The sequence below is a fragment of the Lemur catta genome, chromosome 18 (assembly GCF_020740605.2).
Source record: "Lemur catta isolate mLemCat1 chromosome 18, mLemCat1.pri, whole genome shotgun sequence".
NCBI classification, from domain to species: domain Eukaryota; kingdom Metazoa; phylum Chordata; class Mammalia; order Primates; family Lemuridae; genus Lemur; species Lemur catta.
In genome coordinates this window covers 37932955-37952814 of record NC_059145.1, presented here as the reverse complement: position 1 = coordinate 37952814, position 19860 = coordinate 37932955, and the positions used below count along the sequence as shown (strand labels likewise).

Sequence of the window (19860 nt, the reverse complement as noted above, 5' to 3'; positions counted from 1 at the left end):
CCTATCCCCAGTGAATATTACTTCCATATGTGCACTTAAGTGTTGATCAGTTAGTACCAATTTAGTGGTGAGTACATGTGGTGCTTTTTTTTTCTTTTTTCTTTTTATTTCAGGATATTATGGGAGTACAAACATTTTGGTTACATGTTATAACTTTGCCTCACCCAAGCCAGGATTAGAGGTGTGCCCTTCCCCCATACAATGCTGACTGCATCCATTAATTGTGAGTTCACCCCCCCAGCACTCTCCCTAGTCCCCAGTGAGTATTACCACTATATGAGCACCTTAGTGTTGATCAGTTAGTGCCAATTTCATGGCGAGCACATGTGGTGCTTAGTATTTCATCCTTGTGATACCTCACTTTGGAGGATGGGCTCAAGCTCTATCCAGGATAATATAAAAGGTGCTAGATCACCATTGTTTTTTGTAATTGAGTAGTAGTATTCCATCGTATACATATGCCATATTTTATTAATCCACTCATGGATTGAAGGGCACTTGGGTTATTTCCACATCCTTGCAATAGTGAGTTGTGCTGCCATAAACATTTGAGTGCAGATGTCTTTATTATAGAATGTCTTTTGTTCTTTTGGGTAGATGCCTAGTAGTGTTCTTGCTGCAAATGATATTTCTATTTTTAGCTCTTTGAGGTATCTTCAAATTATTTTCCACAGAGGTTGTACTAATTTGCAGTCCCACCAGCAGTGTAAGAGTGTTCCTCTGTCTCCACATCCTCGCCAGCATTTGTTGGTTTGGGACTTTTTATTTTATTTTATTTTTATTTCAGGAAATTATGGGGGTAAAAACATTTTGGTTACATGTTATGACTTTGCCACACCCAACCATGTTTTGAGACACTCCCTCTTCCCCGCCCCCACCACAATGCTCTTTGGGACTTTTTGATAAAGGCCATTCTCACTGGAGTTAGGTGATATCTCATTGTGGTTTGTATTTGCATTTCCCTAATGATTAGGGATGTTGAGCACTTTTTCCATTCTTGTGTTACCTCACTTTGAAGAACAGGCCTTGGAGCTTTAAAAAGGGGCTTGGCTTAATAGTGTGTATAAGGAATAATTCACGCCAATCAATGAGCAGAAATCTTGGCCAGGTGTTTCCCCTTCAGATAAACAAATACAAAAAACAACTGGGGGAAAACTGGGAAATAGGAGTATAAACTGGAACCTTATTTTAAAACCATGCACATTCTGGCATTTAGGAGTTTTAAAGTATAATGATCAGATCCCTCCCACTTACCAGAAGGGAAACTTGCCAGTCATGTACAGAAAACACCTGATGTTTCCTTTACTACCTTTTAAATCTGAATGGACAATCAAGTATCACCAGGTGTTTGAAGAAACCCTTCCACAGGGAAGAGGGAGGCCAGGATAAACAAGCTACCTGGGCCCAGAGGACATAATGTGTTCCCAGAGATAATTGAGATTCATAAAGAACTTTAAAACAAAACAAAAGAAACCCCTCTAATATCCTCAAAGAAAGTCAAGAAGATCTATCATGTAGAATAAGATGCCATGAAAAAGGAATGGAGAATGTGACTTCCAAAATAAAACATTCAGAAAGAAAAGATAAATTCTGTGTAATCTCCAAGGAAATAAAACAAAAAGGAAATAGTTGAGGAGAGATGTTCAATGCAGAGGCTCAATCCAGGGAAGTCTAATATCAGACATTATACTTTCCAGAAAAAGAACAAAGGAAATTTTAAGGAAATAATAGAGAATTTGAGCCAAAGAACAAGAATGTTAGAATTGAAAGGGCCCACCAAATACTTATGATAATGAATGGGAAAAAAACAAAACAAAAAAATCACAGTGAGACACATTAAGATATTTCAGTATTCCAGGGATGAAGAGAAGACCCTTAAAAGTTTTCAGACAGAAAAACAGGTCCTCTTACAAAAGAATAAGAATCACACTGGCCTGAGAAGTTTTATCATTAACACTGGATGTTAGAAGGTAATTAATATCTTCAGAGTTCTGTGAGGAAATAATTTGTCAGAATTTTATAAACAACCAAACTATCTAATTAAGTTTGAGGCCCAAATAAAGCTATTTTTCAGTATTTAAAGATGTATATAAGTTACCTCTCATGGCCCCTTTCTTAAAAAAGGACTTGAGGTTGTGCTCCTGCAAAGTGGAAGAATAAATGAAGAAAGAGGAACTGTTCATTAGAAAAGAGAAGAGTACAACCTTAAATTGGTTATTTGTGATCTTTTTGAAGCGACAACATCCTATCCTAGTTTGTTTTATTATACCCTCTCATGACTGTTAATAGGGTTGCCTGGCACACACTACAGACTGCTTGTATAATAGTATATAACATGAATTTGGGTATATCATAGAACAGACAGTGATCTCTAAATTTAAGTTTGGAAAATAAAAACTTAGTGAAATACAGTATGTTGACTTATAGTATAGCTACTGATTCTGCCCTTCAACCCCAAACACTATTATGTTATAAAATGGTATCACTGTATTTATTTATAAAATCAGTAACAGTAATTGCAAACATAACATTACTATGTGCCAAGCAAATTTGTACACTTGACCTGATAACACTAATAATTGTGTGATTCATTAAGTTAAACAATAGAGACCAGTAAATAAAGAAGGGAATTGTTTTAGAAATATTGGTACCTGTACTTCTTTATTATAAAACTTGGAAAACAGATTTTGTAATCAAATCTGAAAACTTGATGATAGTTTAGAAACAAGTTCAAATTATACTTGAAAAAGGTAAGAATATTATAAAAACATGTCAGTAAATTATAGGGCTATTCCAAAACTCAGTAACTTTTCCTCAGTGATGTGTGTGTGTGTGTGTGTGTGTGTGTGTGTGTTGGAGGGGTATTGATATGTCCATTTTATGTCCAAAATACAAATAGGAAATACAGTTCCATTCATCTCTCCACTTCTTTTCCTGTCTTTTCCCTCTCCCCAGTTCCTCCTATTCTCCCTTCCCTACTTTTCCTCTTCTTTCTTCTTCCACCCTTTTTTCCTTCTCTTCCACTTCTTTACCTCCACCACCCCCCTTTCCTCTTTTTCTCGTTCTCTCCTTTCTCCCAGAGGAAAATATGGCCACTTAAAAATCTAAACAAGAACTTTGTAGATTTATCATTATTAAGAGAAAAAGACACATTACCTCAAAACTGATGAGACTATTCTCTCTGCTTGTTGCTTAAGCTTACTCTTTAAATTTTTCTTCGGAAATAAGAGATGTATACTGGAAAAAATAAGGTCATTTCATACCATTAGGTTATGTAAAACAAGCTGTTCCACACAAAAGCTGAGCACAGGTGATTATATCCATTGTTCCCATTTTATTCTGATAGTTCCATATGTCTTGTTCCATCATACTTTTATTAATGCCATAAGATACTGAAGTATGGCACATATTGACATGTGGTGAATGCATCAATCAATGTTGGTGAGTGTATTTTAATGTTTTAATTGATGTAATTAAATATTAATCATTATATGACTTTAAACTTTTATGCCTTTTCTGTAAGCGTAAAACATTCATTACCTTAAACATTTTAGCTCTGACTTTTCAGAATCTATTTCAGAAACTAATAATAGTTTTTAGTAGTTTATTGATTACATATACCTACATCACTGTGACAAGTGCAGGGTCTCACTTATATGCACTGTTATAATGAAATGCTATTATGACTTTCTAAGACAAGAGCTCCATTTTAGCCAGTGAGGAAACTAAATCTCGGAGGCACTTTTCCCAGCATTGTATGGCAAGTGGTAGAGCTGGTGTTTGTACCTAGAACTGATCTCAAAGCCCATATACTTTATATAATACCTTACCATCTCTCAAATTATTTGTAAGTGTGAGTCTTAAAACTAGGCAAATTGTTGCCAGTATTTCTAGTCCTTAGGTTATTTGACCTTTGTTTTGTTCTCCATGCATGAATATTGCTATGTCCCATAATACATATCTGATTAACATTCAGTTAGAACTTCCAAGGATATAAACTGAACTAGTCCTATACTCTTATTTAGAGTTTAAATTAAATGTAGAATTCTCCATATCTAGGTAAAAATAATTTTTGTTTCCTGATACTAAGAATTTATTTGGCTAAAAATTTGAAAATTCAGACATGAAATTTATGTGACTTATGTTTGTTGGCCTATGTATAGACTCACTCCATAAGTAAAAATTATTAAATTGTATCAGAGAGAAACTAACACAATATTGTTCTTAATTATGAATTATAATACTGGAAGGGAATAAAACAAAGTTATGTTCAAATTAACTAGTCATTACCTCTGCTCAAGTGTCCTATGCAGAGAATAAGTCAGTTAATATATCCACTCCAAGGAAATTTTAAAATAATTTGTCTAGTGATAAAATTTTAATTTAATACTTTTTACACTTTCTATAAAGATGTTGATACGTTTCTTCTCAGTCTCTAATTCATCACTACAATAAATATAGCATAGCTAAGTTAAAATTGCATTAACTCAGAAGTGACACAGCCTACTTGATCTCTGCCTTAGAAAAATACTGAAGTAAGAAATATTTTATTCTTAGAATAATAATTTAAGACAAATCACTAATAAATACCTAATTCTAGGTATTTTATTCTTTCTTTCTCTCCTTCTCTGTCATTTTTTTCTCCCTCCACCCCTTTTATACTTTCTCCCTCAGATTTTCACATATCCTAACCCATCCATATCCTTTTCTTCCCACTTAATATATGTCCTTCATCAAAGGAATTGCTCTCAGAGTAAGCAACACAAGCAGTAGTTTACTTTGTAATATGCAGAAAGTACTCACCCAATGATGGGACCCAAAAAGGTTTATGGCTCAGTACTTTCCCTTTGATGGCATGGTGATATTTTCTAGCTTTAGGACATCTGAAATGCGCAAAAAATCCCAAAGATGTCTCAGGGTTCTTCTGATACCTGGTGGTGTGCTCACTGATCAGTGTCTTGCCCTGTTTATGCAGTCTAGGTTGGCTATGTTTAAAGTACATATGCTCAATATCCTTCTGTCAAGTTTTATGTTCAGTTGACTGATTTTCTCACACACACACACACGCACACACACACTCATACACTTTGTACGTCTATTTTGCTCATCATTATACCCTGCACTTACTACAGTGCCTGTACTTAGGAGGGACTATGTGAATATATTTGAGTAATAAAGTGGATTTGTTTTTATGCCTGGTAGACACTTATTAACCAACTGGTATTAGTCTCCTTCTGGGTTGATGTATTCACATGGAATCATCTCTCAAACTAATATGACTGAATTGATTACCATAACTTGTAGCCTTAGTATTTAACTTTCATAGTTATTAGTAGAAGGGCAGCAGGTATAGTGGAAATACCATAGGTTTGGAGGGAGACTGACCTAGCTTGAGATAAGTCGGTCTTTGTTCCCTTAATAGGTGACTTAGTTAACCTCTCTGGCCCTCAGTTTCTTCAGTTATAAAATGGTTCTAATACTATCTACTTCCTGTAGTGCTTAGAGATGATGTACATAAAGTGCCTAGCCCAAGTAAATGTTTGGTACAGGGTAGCTTTTATTAGATATATCTTTTTATATGTTACAGAAATATAAATATGCTGTGCTTTCATTAGTATAGTTATTATCTGTGTGGTCTTTTTATTATAAGCATTAGAAAAGGCACTCCCTACAAGAGATCTTAACATCTCCATTTTTTTCTCAACTGTTCTGGGAGAGAACTAAGTCCTAATGCCCCAAAGCATCCATTGTATGTTATTAATGAACTTCAAATTATTTTCTATTAATATGTTTTTGGTTTAGATGAAGAACTCGAGAAGAAAAAGATAAAATAGAATATAAAATATTTATAAAGATTACTTAATATTCTTTTTTTTTCAAATTATCATTTATCTCTTTTTTTATTTCAGCATATTATAGGGGTACAAAAGTTTAGGTTACGTATATTGCCCTTGCCCCTCAACCCCCCACCAAGTCAAAGCTTCAAGCGTGTATACACCCATCCCCTTCCCCCCACATCTGCCCGACACCCGATTAATGTTATTCCCAAATGTGCTCTTAGGTGATGATCAGTGAAACCAATTTGATGGTGAGTACATGTGGTGCTTATTTCTCCATTCTTGGGATACTTCACTTAGTAGAATGGGTTCCAACTCTATCCGGGAGATTCTTTTCATTACATGAGTGGATTAGTAAAATGTGGTATATGTATACCATGGGGTATTACTCAGGTATAAGAAATAACGGTGATACAGAATCTCTTATGTTCTCCTGGGTAAAGTTTGCAGTGAACATGTATTGCTTCTCACTGTGCAACATCTCTGCCTTTTGCCAATGAGGGCAGTCACTAATTTAATTTTTGCCAACTACTCTTCCTTCATTGAAGATGATCTTAGCAGAAGGAACTGTCTTTGGTTTTTACCAAATCACCCATTAATACTTTTCTTATTTTTCAAGGTAATGAAACCAAGAAACTGAAGGGTACTGTGCTGTAGCTACTTCTAGAAGAGGGAAAACACTCTGCTCTCAGGGGAGGGTTAGCATGATGAAAAAGAACATTTGCTTGACTCAAAACTACTGCATTCCCCATATCTTATACCATTGCTCTGGTACATGACAGGTCCTCAGAAAGTATCTGTGGGGTGAGTGGATGGGTACATGGGTGGGTGTTTGACTGGATAAGCAAGCTAAGGGTTCCATAATGTTAAGATGGACTTCTCCTAGATGCCAGTCTCTAGACAGTCTCATCACTGTGTGTGGTGCACTACCACAGAACACATACATCCAATCCCAGCTCTACTGGCTTAGATGCCATCTGTATTTTTAATAAGTTGCTGTATCTAAAACATTAATTTTGATTAGATTTACACAGTCCTTTTTTTGTTTCCTAATTGCAATACTTAAACTATTCTGTGTATCTATATTTGGACCTCCAATGGTTAACAGAATATGTATGAAATGTTGTCTTTTTTTAATTTAAAAAAATTTAAGGTGATTACAGAACATTTGGAAAGTGCTTTAAAAGATCAGGTTTGGCTGGGTGCAGTGGCTCATGCCTGTAATCTTAGCACTCTGAGAGGCCAAGGCGAGAGGATCCCTTGAGGTCAGGAGTTCGAGACCATCCTGAGCAAAAGTGAGACCCTGTCTCTATTAAAAATAGAAAAAGTTAACTAGGTGTGTCGGCATGTGCCTGTAGTCCCAGCTATTTGGGAGGCTGAGGCAGAAGAATGACTTGAGCCCAGGAGTTTGAGGTTGCAGTCAGCTATCATGATGCCACTGCACTCTAGCGTGGGCAACAGAGCAAGACTCTGTCTCAAATAAATTAATTAAATAAAAAAGATCAGTTTTATAATTTTAGTTTCCTAATACGCTAATATGATCCTTCTGATCTTTCCACTGTTTACCACATACATATAAAATATTTTAAATATTTGAGATCATATCTGTGAAATCTTTATAATTTAAAATAACTTTTTATGAGAAGAGGGGTAGAAAGGGATGTGCTCCAGCTCTCTGTAGTTCTCTGTAGACACTACTGTCTTTTCATACTGTAATTGTTAGAAGCTGGAGGCCTGAAATTGTTTCAGAGAAATTAAGAATAGCTAATAATACAAGTATAGTGAACACTATTTGGGTGATGGGCATACTAAAAGTGCCAACTTAAGCATTATAAAAAGGTATCCATGTAATGAAAACATTTGTACCTCCTTAATATTTTGAAATTTTTAAAAAATGAATGAGACCAAATAAAAGAATAGATAATAAGAGGTGATAGAATGAGTCTTTCTTTGATACAAGAAAACAGGATCTCGGCCGGGTGCGGTGGCTCACGCCTGTAATCCTAGCCCTCTGGGAGGCCGAGGCAGGTGGATCGCTCGAGACCAGCCTGAGCGAGACCCCGTATCTACTAAAAATAGAAATAAAAATTATCTGGACAACTAAAAATACATATAGAAAAAATTATTCGGGCATGATGGTGCATGCCTGTAGTCCCAGCTACTCGGGAGGCTGAGGCAGTAGGATCGCTTAAGCCCAGGAGTTTGAAGTTGCTGTGAGCTAGGCTGACGCCACGGCACTCACACTAGCCCAGGCAACAAAGTGAGACTCTGTCTCAAAAAAAAAAAAAAAAGAAAAGAAAAGAAAAAAAAAGAAAACAGGATCTCAGTGACAGAAAAATAAAATCTCTTACAGATTTAAATTCAATTAACTTCAATAATGAAACAGATTCGAAGGCATAGTTTTATCATAAAACTGTAGACTATTGTGGATAAGGCCAACAGTCTATTATTGATCTCATTATGTAAAACTGAGTTATTTTTAGCATTTAGTTCCAAAAAAATGTTTTTTTCTTTATAAACTCAGGTTTTTCTATTAAAGGATAATGCAAGTGTTTCTTTTAACAGAAAAACATGAGTTTTATCCTTTAATAGAAAACTGTTTTACTTTTTTCTTGCCTATGAGAAAGTATACATGTAAATCTTAAGTCTTAATCATAGTAATCATTTTATCATGTTATTAGTATGTTTGCTTCGAGCTTCTTCATATAGGTTTGATTTTCCATGTTTACTTTACCAATCTTACTGCAATTTGTTTAGTGTCTTCAGATATTTTCCTGTAAACAGGGTCTATATTATAAATAAATCTATATTTTGGTGTACACCTGACTTTATTTTAAATGAGTGGGAGTTTTATGTACAGAAAGAAGCCACAGAATTAGTTTTGCTATCATGTTCTAAGAATAGTTCATAATCTAGAAGAAGAGGGAAAAAATGTTTCTCCTCCCATAATCCCGTGGAATATTTTTGCCAGACACAATTTCATAACTCTTGTTTTGGGGTAGGATGGTCACAAAGCATCTCTGAAACACTAATGAGAAATACAGACTCTCTCCTCAAAAAAAAAAAAAATCATGTATGAACACACACACAAACTTATCCAGCAGTTTCAGGGATCCAGAACCCTCTGACTGTATTGGAACTCCAAGTTTAGAACCGTTGTCCTGGGGTGTCAAAAAGGAACTAAAATTTATTGAATGTAAATTATGGGCCATATCAGAACCCAAGAGTTCTGGCTATATCCAGCATTATTTCCACTGTCTAATACTTCCACCTAATCAGTCATTAATTACCATTAGTTCTTTCTTCCTGCCCAAAGTACCAGCTCTTCTTGATTGTGTCTTGAGTAGTAATACACTTGGATTAAACTTCTGTTTGATGTTTTTTACAATATTGGTGCTAATACATGGCCAAGTCTTTACCAATATCAGTATTAGTTAGATTGAAAATGAGATAAAACTCAACTAAAACATATGTCTCTTTGAGTTTAGTATCTTTAGGAGTAATTTTTGTGTTTGACTTTGAATTATAAATCTACTCAGATCCTGAATTATGTTTTCATCCTAATTAAAGTGATGCATGACTGAAGCATGAACATGCTTGTAGATTGGGGAGAAATAGAAAAATAAACATAACTTGTTGATGATCTAAAGAAAACCCATCCTTAGTGAACCAAGCACTTTTTATAAATGTGAATACTGAATGAAACCTTTTTACCATCATAAGTGGAACTGCTTGATGACTAGAATTATGTCGGCCTTAAAATCCCTAGCCTCATTCATTTACCAAAGGTAAATACAATTAGATGTTTCTGGATAATACTTGTCCCTCCCTGCTGGGGCAATGTCTGAACCTCTGTCCACAAGATCATGGCAATTATGGGCTCCCAGGCATATAAACACAGGTGGGTAATCTGAGGGCATGACATGCTGAGTGTCTTTCTCTTTACTAGGCATTTGGGCCTGGACCTGGTGCCTCGGAAGGACTTTGAAGTAGTGGATTCGGACCAGATTAGTGTCTCGGATCTCTATAAAATGGTAAGAAATCTAACATGGGATAGTTTGTTCCTGTACAGCTCATTTTTTCTCTTTTGTTTATTTTCCCTAGTTACATTATGAAACAATATTGCTCAAATTGTTGCTTTGTCTCTTTCTCAATGTACTTAAGGGATCTTACTTATTCTGACAGTACATACCGTGCTTGCTTTCCAAATGGAATTACAGTGTAGGAATGCTGGGGTTAATATACTGTCTAGGGGTCACTTCTCTTTTGATTTTGCTGGTGAGATAGAGCTCCTTCAGCCTGTAGCAGTTACTAAAGTTATGTCTCTTTCCCCTATGTTCTAAGAAAAGAAGGTGGAAAGAGCCAATTATTGGATAATGCAGTAAATTGAACATGGAAATAATATACCAGTCTTTCCAGAGAGACAGAGCCTGATAGATACTTAGCTGTTCATTGGTTATTATAAAAATCTATTGAGTTGACTAATGACCACAATTACACTTACAGGCTGGATGAGAAGTAACTAAAAGAAAGGTACAATATTTTTAAGTAAAACAAATAGCAGAAACCTAAGGTAAAAATTAAGCTTAGACTGAGGTACTGGGTAAAACCTCACTTTGAGGAGTATATATTCATTGAGTATATATTGGTGAAAATTAGAAGTTTTAGAATCTCTTTAAGAAAATGTAGTATTTTAGGGAATATAGAGGGTACCAAGTATGTTGCCTGGTGGAGGACCTAAGGAAATTTGACTAAATAATATACAAATAACATATCAGTTGCTTTTGCATGTTTACTTGTATATATTTATTAGTGTACACAAGCATTTGTGTACGGTTGATTTAACTGTGCTCTATGTAGTGTATGATATGTATGAGACACAGAGATTAAAGCTGGCCCGACATGGTGGCATGCACCCATAGTCACAGCTACTTGAGGCAGGAGGATCACTTGAGCCCAGGAGTTAGAGACTAGCCTGGGAAAAATAGTGAGACCTTGCCTCTTAAAAAAAAAAGAAAAATATAAAGATAAACAAGACTTATCTCTTCTCTCAAGAATCTTACCATCTAGGGTGTTTGTTCCTAATCCCTTCTGGGTCATGGAGGATCGAATGAAATTTCCTCCCAAGACAATGCACATATTATTTGCATACAGAGTTGTATAATCAATTTTAGGTAATCAATGGGCAGTTCTTCCTCACATTTGTTCCTGAAGCCCATGCATGGACCCCATGTTAAAAATTCTACTCTAGTGGAGTCAATAGGCCATAAACAAATAATTGCCATATATGTGTTACATTACATAATTAAAGTATACACTGATGCTGTTAGAGGCAGTGACTGATTTCCTGGGAATGGTAAAAGAGAAGGAAAGACTTTCCAAAATGGCACACAGCATAGGGAAGAGGTAGTTCCAGGAAAATATAAGACATTTAATAACTTTGACATGGAGGTATATTTTAGCGAATGAGAATAAGGCCAAGAGGGAGGCAAGAGCCAGATCATGAAGAGCTTTGTCTGTCCCAAATTGAACTCTATGCAGTAGTGTGATAGAATCATGAAAGTGGCATGATCACATATGGGCTTCAAATATTGACTCTATCGCGAGTATAAAATGCAGAAGACTGGAATCAGGGAGTGAAGAGACCACAGTAAAGATTCAGGCAAGAAATAATGGCTAGACAGCAGTGGAAATGGAGAAAAAAATTCAATAAGAATGTTATAGATATTTGGAAATCAAATTGATGAATTTTGATGATTGGGTGTGGGAAGTGAAGGGAGAATTAGAGTTTGAGGCTAAGAACTCTCTTTGGAATGGTGGCCTGGAGGATGTTATTTTTGTGGTAAGGATTTTAGATTTTATTCTAAGTGTGACAGAAAGTCTGTTAAGGTTTTTAAGCAGGGAAATCAAATGATCTGGCTTAAATTTTTAAAAGTTCCCTCCAGCTGCTATGTGGAAAATGACTGGAGTGAGACAAGAATGGAAGCAGGGAGCAGTCATTCAAGCAAGAGATCTTAATTTCAGTAGCTTGGGCAAGAGCTAAAACAGTGAAAGTAATAAGAAGTTGTTGGGTTCTGAATACATTATGAAATTGGAACCAATCAGAGTTGTTGATTAAATTGGTATATGTGCATACAAGAAAGAGAAAGGTCAGAGAAGAATTATTCCTGTGTTTTTTACTTGCCCAGCAGTATAGAAGTAGAATGGGAAGCATTGTGGAGGAAACAGGTTGGGTAGTGAAGCAGTGGAAATCAATTGTTCCAGTTTTTCTTTTCAAGTTTGAGATGTCCTTTAGCCATTCCAACAGAGATATTAAAAGTCTAGGGAAGGGGCCAAGATAGCAGCCTAGAAACAGCCTGCACACACCGCTCTCCCGAAGAGGACTTAAAGTTGCAAGTAGGTATTCACCTACATATGAGTCATCTTAGAAAAAGTATTGTGAATCATTAGAGAAGCGACTTGAGACACCCAAAGTGAAGGAGGGAGAAACCAGGGTCAACCACTCAGTAGGATCGGAGGTGCCAGGTGCCCACACATGGGGAATGGACTGAGGAGAGAACCCCGGGGCTGCATACTTCCCCTGTGGACACTCCAACCTGAGCTGTGAGGGAGTCACTCCACCACTGCAGGACTCTGGGCTGATGAGGGAGCTTCTTGGAAACTATGCAGCAGCACTGCACCAGAGAGCAGGCATAGTGGGGTCTTGCTGGCTTCCGACCCCAAGTCCCTGCAACTGACACCACTCTGAGCCCTCACCCCCAGAGTGCCCTGTTTGTACTGGGTCAGTTCCACTGTGGCTGTCTGTCCATTATCCCTGCTGGGCAAGGGAGACAGTGGGGAGGCCAGGCACTATCATGAACCCTGTGATGGGGTGCTGTGCACACACCCCCACCCATAACTGGGGAATCTGAGCAAAGCAGGTATCTGGGGCCCCCAGCATCTACTGCCACCATCTGGATAGTGCTGTTGCTGCTGTTGCCACCTGAGTAGTGCCTCAGCTGCTGCTGCCATCAGACCTGGACAGAGTGAACACCCACAGCCTGGGCACCCATGACCACCATCTAAATATAAACAGGCTTGCCCAGCCACCATGGCCTCAGCTGTGGGGAGACCTGGGTAGAGCAAACTCCCACTCCACCCACCTCCATGAAGAGGGACACCCCCAGCCCCCACCCAAGCTTTCAGCAGCAGCCTGGAGACCAACCCACCACATTGCACAAATATCCCCCAGTACTGGCTTGGACCGTGACAACCACAAGGGAACAGGGTGATACAAGAGAACAGCTGCATCACAGGCTGTCAGGGCATCTGTCCCTCTTCTGCCCGGTCAGTCTTCCAGACAAGGACTCAAACATGCTATCCAGGGACCTCTCCCTCTCTTCACTGAGCAACAGAGTTCCCAGCTGAAGAGAACAGTTGTGAAGGAGGGAGAAATGGAGTCAACCACAATACCACAAAGCTATTACTTTTGAGCTGAGAGAAGAGATTCCAGATGAGAAGGGACCAGCATAAGAATGCTGGCACTTTGAAAAAAGCAGTCTCCTTTGACACCCCCAAAGAATCACACTAGCTTCCTAGCAATGGACTTCAACCAAAAGGAAATTTCTGAAATACCAGATATGGAATTCAGAACATGGATTAAGAGCAAGCTCAATGAGGTCAATGAGAAAAGTTGAAAACCAACAAAAAGAAACAAAAAAAAAAATCACAACATGAAGGAAGAATTCACTAAAGAGGTAGATATTTTAAGGATAAAACAGAATATCTGGAGATGAAAGAGTCAGTTAGGGTACTTTAAAATATAGTGGAAATTTTCAAAACAGACTGGACCAAGCAGAAGAAAGAATTTCAGAACTTGAAGACAAACCTGTTGAATTAACTCAGTTAGTAAAAAATGAAGAAAAAAGAATCAAGAAGAATGAACAAAGTCTTTGAGAATTATGAGACTATGTAAGATGTCCAAACATAAGAATTATAGGTATCCCTGAGGGATAAGAAGAAAAAGCAAGAAGCATGGAAATCCTACTTGAGGGAATAATGGAGGAAAACTCCCTGGACTTGCTAGAAATATAGACATCCAGATATAAGAAGGGCGATGAACTCCTGTAAAATTCATTCCAAATAGGACATCTCTGAGACACATTTGACTGGCCAAAGTCAAAGTTAAGGAGAAAAACTTCAAGCTGTGAGATACAAGTATCAAGTAACTTACAAAGGAAATCCTATGAGACTAACAGCAGACTTCTCCGAGGAAACCTTACAAGCTAGAAGGGAATGGGGTTCTATTTTTAGCCTTTTTTAAAATTTTTATTTATTTTTCAAATTTATTTTTATTTATTTATTTTTTTATTCTTATTTCAGCATATTGTGGGGGTACAAAAGTTTAGGTTACGTATATTGCCCTTGTTCCCCCCATCCCCCTGAGTCAGAGCTTCAAACGTGTCCATCTCCTAGATAGTGCACATCGCACTCATTATGTATGTATACCCCCATCCCCTCCCCCACCCACATCTGCCTGACATACGATCAATGTTATTCCTCATGGGGAAGGGCATGCCTCTAATCCCGGCTTAGGTGAGGCACAGTCATAACATGTAAACAAAATGTTTGTACTCCCATAATATCCTGAAATAAAAAGAAAAAGAAAAGAATTTTGTATCCTGCAAAACTAAGTTTCATAAATTAAGGAGAAATAGTCTTTCCTAGGCAAGCAAACACTAAGGGAATTTGTCACCACTAGACCTACCTTATAAGAAATCCTTAAAAGTGCTCTATACACTGAACAGAAAAGTCAATACCCACTGGTGAAAACAACCAAAAGTAAAAACTCACCTCTTATAAAACAGTAACACAAGTGAAAAAACAAAGCAACTAGATAGCAGTCAACATGATGACTGGTACTGTGTCTTATGTATCAATATTAACATTGAATGTAAATGGTCTGAACTTCCCACTTAAAAGATACAGGTTGGCAGAATGGATAAAAACAAAACCCAAATATATACTGTCTTCAAGAAACCCATTTAACTTGTAAAGACTCTTATAGACTCAAGGTAAATGGATGTAAAAAATATTGCATGCAAATGGAAACCAAAAGTGAGCAGGAGTAGCTATTCTTATATCATACAAAATAGACTTTAAAACAACAGTGATATAAAAAAACAACGATGGTCATTATATAATGATAAAGGGATCAATTCACCAAGAAGGTATAATAATCTATTCATCCAACAGAGGAGCTGCCAAATTCATAAAACATATACTATTAGAATTAAGGAAAGAAATAAACGGCAACATCAGAATAGCCAGAAACTTTAACACTTTAACATTCCACCGTTAAAACTAGACAGATCATTGAGGCAGAACATCAACAAAGAAACACTGCACTTAAGTGGGACTCTAGAACAAATGGACCTAACAGATATTTATAAAATATTCCACCCCCAAACTACGGAATGTACATTCTTCTTATCAGCACATGGAGCATTTTCCAAGATAGATCATATGTCAAGCCACAAAAGTCTCAGCACATTTTAAACAATCAAAGTTATACCATGTATCTTCTCATACCATAATGGGATAAAGCTAGAAATCAATTCCAAGAGGAACTCTCAAAAATACAAAAACACATGTAAATTAACCTGCTGCTGAATGATCCTTGGGTCAATGACAAAATCAAGATGGAAATCAAAAGATTTTTCAAATTGAATGACAAAAGCAAAACATGCTACCAAAATCTCTGGCATACAGCAAAAGCAGTACTAAGAGCGAAGTTCATAGCACTAAATGCCTACATCAAAAATGCAGAAAGAAAACAAATTAGGAACATAATGTTACACTTCAAGGAACTAAAAAGAAGCTAAACCCAAAGTCAGCAGTAGAAATGAAATAAAGATCAGAGCAGAACTAAATGAAATTGAAACAACAAAAACAATATAAAGAATCAATGAAACAAAAAGTTGGTTCTTTGAAAAGATAAATAAAATGGATAGACAACTAGCTAAATCAACCATGAATAGAAGAGAAAGGATTCTAATAAGCTCAATCAGCAATGAAAAAGAGACATTACAGCTGTACGACAGAAATACAAAATATCATCTGAGACTACTGTGAAAACCTCTACACACACAAACCAGAATTCTAGAGGAAAGAGATAAATTTTTGGAATCACACAACCTCCCAAACTTGAATCAAGAAGAAATAGACAATGTATATGACCTAAACTTATGTATCCCCATGATGACCTGAAATAAAAAAAAAAAAGAAGAAGAAATAGAAATCCTGAACAGATCAATAATGTATAGTGAGATTGAAACAATAATAAAAAAAGAAAACTCCCAACTAAAAAATGCCCAAGACAAGATGGATTCATAGCTGAATTCTATAAGACCTGCAAAGAAGAGCTGGCACTTATCGTACCAAAACTGTTCCATAATTTCAAGAAAGAGGGAATCTTCCCTAATTCATTTTAGGAAGCCAGTATCACTCTGATATCAAAGCCCAGAAAGGACATTACAGAAAAAGAAAATTACAGACCAATATTCCTCATGAACATAGATGCAAAAATCCTCAACAAAATACTAGCAAACTGAACCCAACAGCACATCAAAGAGATAAACCATCACAATCAAGTGGGTTTCATCCCAGAGATGCTAGGATGGTTCAGCATATGCAAATCAATAAATGTGAATCACCACATAAACAATTCAAAACAAAAACTATATGATCATCTCAATAGATGCAAAAAAAGCATTTGATAAAATCTAGCACCCCTTCAAGGTAAAAACCCTCAGCAAACTCAGCATAGAAGGAACATACCACAAAATTTAAAAACCCATATATGACAGCCCCATAACCAACATTGTACTGAATGGGGAAAAGTTGAAAACATTCCCTCTAAGATTTGGAACAAGACAAGGATGCCCACATTCACCACTTGTATTTAACATAGTCCTCTTAAGTCCGAGCCAGAGCAGTCAGACAAGAGAAAGAAAGAAAGAGCAAACAAATTGAGAAAGAAGAGGTCAAACTATTATATCCGTGTTTGCTGCCAGTATGATCTTATATCTAGAAAACTCCAAAGATTTCTCCAAAAGACTTGTAGAGTTGATAGATAAATTCAGTAAAGTGTCAGGTTTCAAAATTAATGTGTACAAATCAGTAGTATTTCTATACACTAGTAGCAGTCAAGATGAGAGTCAAATCAAGAACTCAATCGCATTTACAATAGCTGCAAAGAAAATAAAATACCTAGGAACTCACTTAACCAAGGAGCTGAAAGATGTCTACAAGAATTACTACAAAACACTGATGAAAGAAATCAGAGTTGGCACAAACAAAAGGAAAGATATCCCATGCTCAGGGATTGAAAGAATCAACATAGTTAAAATGTCAATACTGCTCAAAGTGATTTACAGATTCAATACAATTCCCATCAAAATGCCAATGACATTTTTTGCAGATCTAGAAGAAACAATTCTAAATTTCATATGTAACCAGAAAAGAGCCCAAATAGACAAAGCAATCCTAAGCAAAAAGAACAAATCTGGAAGCATCACATTAACTGACTTCAAATTATACTACGAGGCTATAGTGACCAAAATAGCATGACACTGCTGAAATAGAAAATCCAGAAGTAAAGCCACATAGCCACACCAACTAATTTTCAGCGAAGCAGACAAAATATTCCCAGCATGCAATAAATGGTGATGGGAAAAGTGGATAGCCCCATGCAAAAGAATGAAATTGGATCCCTATCTCTCACCATATAAAAACTCAAGATAGATTAAAGACTTAAATATATTAGCTCATTAAATATGAAATGTGCGATTTCACATCAAAAGTTTAAATTATTATATCTCAAACAAGAAGCATTACAATTAATCAAAGTTTGCACCTAAACTATCAACAGTTTTGCCATCTTAGCAATAGCTTGCTTATGTCAGCAGCGAAGAAGCCTGGAGAGCAAGTGGTGATGAAATGGCCAAAGGCATTTTCCACAGCTTGTTGAGAATTGAATATTTTTCCTTGCAAAAAGTGGTCCAAAGCCTGGAAGAAGTGACAGTTTGTGTAAGGTCTGGTGAATATAGTGGATGACAGAAAGTTTCCAAGTCCAGCTTCTGTAGTTTGAGCAGCATTGTTTGTGCGATATGTGCTCAAATGTTGTCTTGCAAGAGGATTGGCCTGTCTCTATTGACCAATTTCAGCTGCTTAATCCCAAGAATCCTCATCATTTCATCAATTGGTTGCAGTAGATGTTTCCTGTAATGGATTGACCAGGTTTCATGAACCTGTAGTGTATAATACCAGCGCTGGACTCCCATGAAGTCACCATTGGTATTTACTGATGAATATTTGGTTTTGGACTATGTTTTGGCACTTCATCTTTATCCAACCATTGTGCCAAACTCTTGTAATTCTTGGTTAGAATCCATTTTTCATCACACTTAACAATACAGTGTAGAAATGGTTAGCCTTTATGTCATGACAGCAAAGAAAGGCAAGCTTTGACGATTTCTCTTCTGACACTTGTTTGATTCACGCAGTACCCATCTATCCAGCTTCTTTGTCTTACTGATTTGTTTGAAATGGTCCAATATTGTTGGAATAGTAACATCAAACCTTCCTGCTAATTCACACATAAGTTGAGATGCATTCACTTCTACCACAGTTTTCAGCTCGTCGTTATCCACCTTGGTCTCAGATTGCCCTTGTAGTTCATTTTCAAGATTAAAACAATCAGAATGGAACTTCTCAAATCATCAACATACTGTGTGTTCATTAGCCACATCCTTCCCAAACACTTCGTTGAAATTTTGAGCTGTTTGTACTATATTGGTTCCACGACAGAACTCATATTCAAAAATAACACAAATTTTTTACTTATCCAGGGTTTCACAAAAATTGCTCTACAAGGTTTTTTGAAAGATAATCACAGGCCAAACCATTCATTTGAAAGAATGACAATGTACCTTCACAATAAAAATAAAACAAGCAGTGATTTATTATCTGAAGTGTCAGAGATATCCTGTGATAGTTTCCTTGGCTGTGCAGAGGTTTTTTAATTTGATCAGGTCCCATTTATTTATTTTTGTTGTTGCTATGATTGCCTTTAGGGTCTTCTTCATAAATTCTTTGCCTAGGCCAATATCCATAAGAGTTTTTCCAACATTTTCTTCTAGAATTCTTAAAGTTTCATGCCTTAGGCTTAGGTCTGTTATCCACCGTGAGTTGACTTTTGTGAGAGGTAAAAGATACAGATCCTGTTTCAGTCTTCTACATGTGGCTATCCAATTTTCCTGTCACAATTTACTAAATAAGGATTCTTTTCCCCAGTCTGTGTTTTTATCTGCTTTGTCAAAGATTAGGTGGCTATATGAGGATGGTTTTATATCTGGGGTCTCAGTTCTGTTCCGTTGGTCTATGTCTCTGTTCCTGTGCCAGTACCATGCTGTTTTAGTTACTACAGCCTTGTAGTGTAGCTTGAATTCTGGTAAATTGATGCCTCCCAGATTTGTTCTTTTTGCTTAAGATTGCTTTTGCTACACGGTGTCTTCTCTGGTTTGATATGAAGCATAGAATTATTTTTTCTAGATCTGTGAAAAATGATGTTGGTATTTTAATAGGGATTACATTGAATCTGTAGATTACTTTCGGGAGTATAGGTATTTTATTTTCCTTGTTGCTAGTGTGAAGGGTACTGAGTCTTTGATTTGGTTCTCAGTTTGACTGTTGTTGGCGTATAGGAATGCTACTGATTTCTGTACATTGATTTTGTAACCTGAGACTTTGCTGAATTAGTTTATCAATTGCAATAGTCTCGTGGCAGAATCTTTGGGATTTTCTACATATAAGATCATATTGTCAGCAAAGAGTGATAGTTTGAACTCTTCCCCCATTTGGATGCCCTTGATTTCCTTCTCTTGTCTGATTGCTCTGGCTAGGAATTCCAGTACTGTGTTGAATAGAAGCTATGATAGAGGGCAACCTTGTCTGGTTCCAGTTCTAAGTGGGAATGCTTTCA

General features: G+C 36.7%; 1 protein-coding gene across 1 annotated transcript in view; it reads left to right on the top strand.

Moving 5' to 3' along the window:
* The window catches only part of DOCK3 (dedicator of cytokinesis 3), a 351565-nt gene that overhangs the window by 103099 nt on the left and 228606 nt on the right, over positions 1-19860 (top strand). The window contains exon 6 of the mRNA XM_045530466.1: positions 9787-9871. Within this exon, the coding sequence (XP_045386422.1) occupies positions 9787-9871 (85 nt within the window). The remainder of the gene's footprint in view (positions 1-9786; positions 9872-19860) is intronic.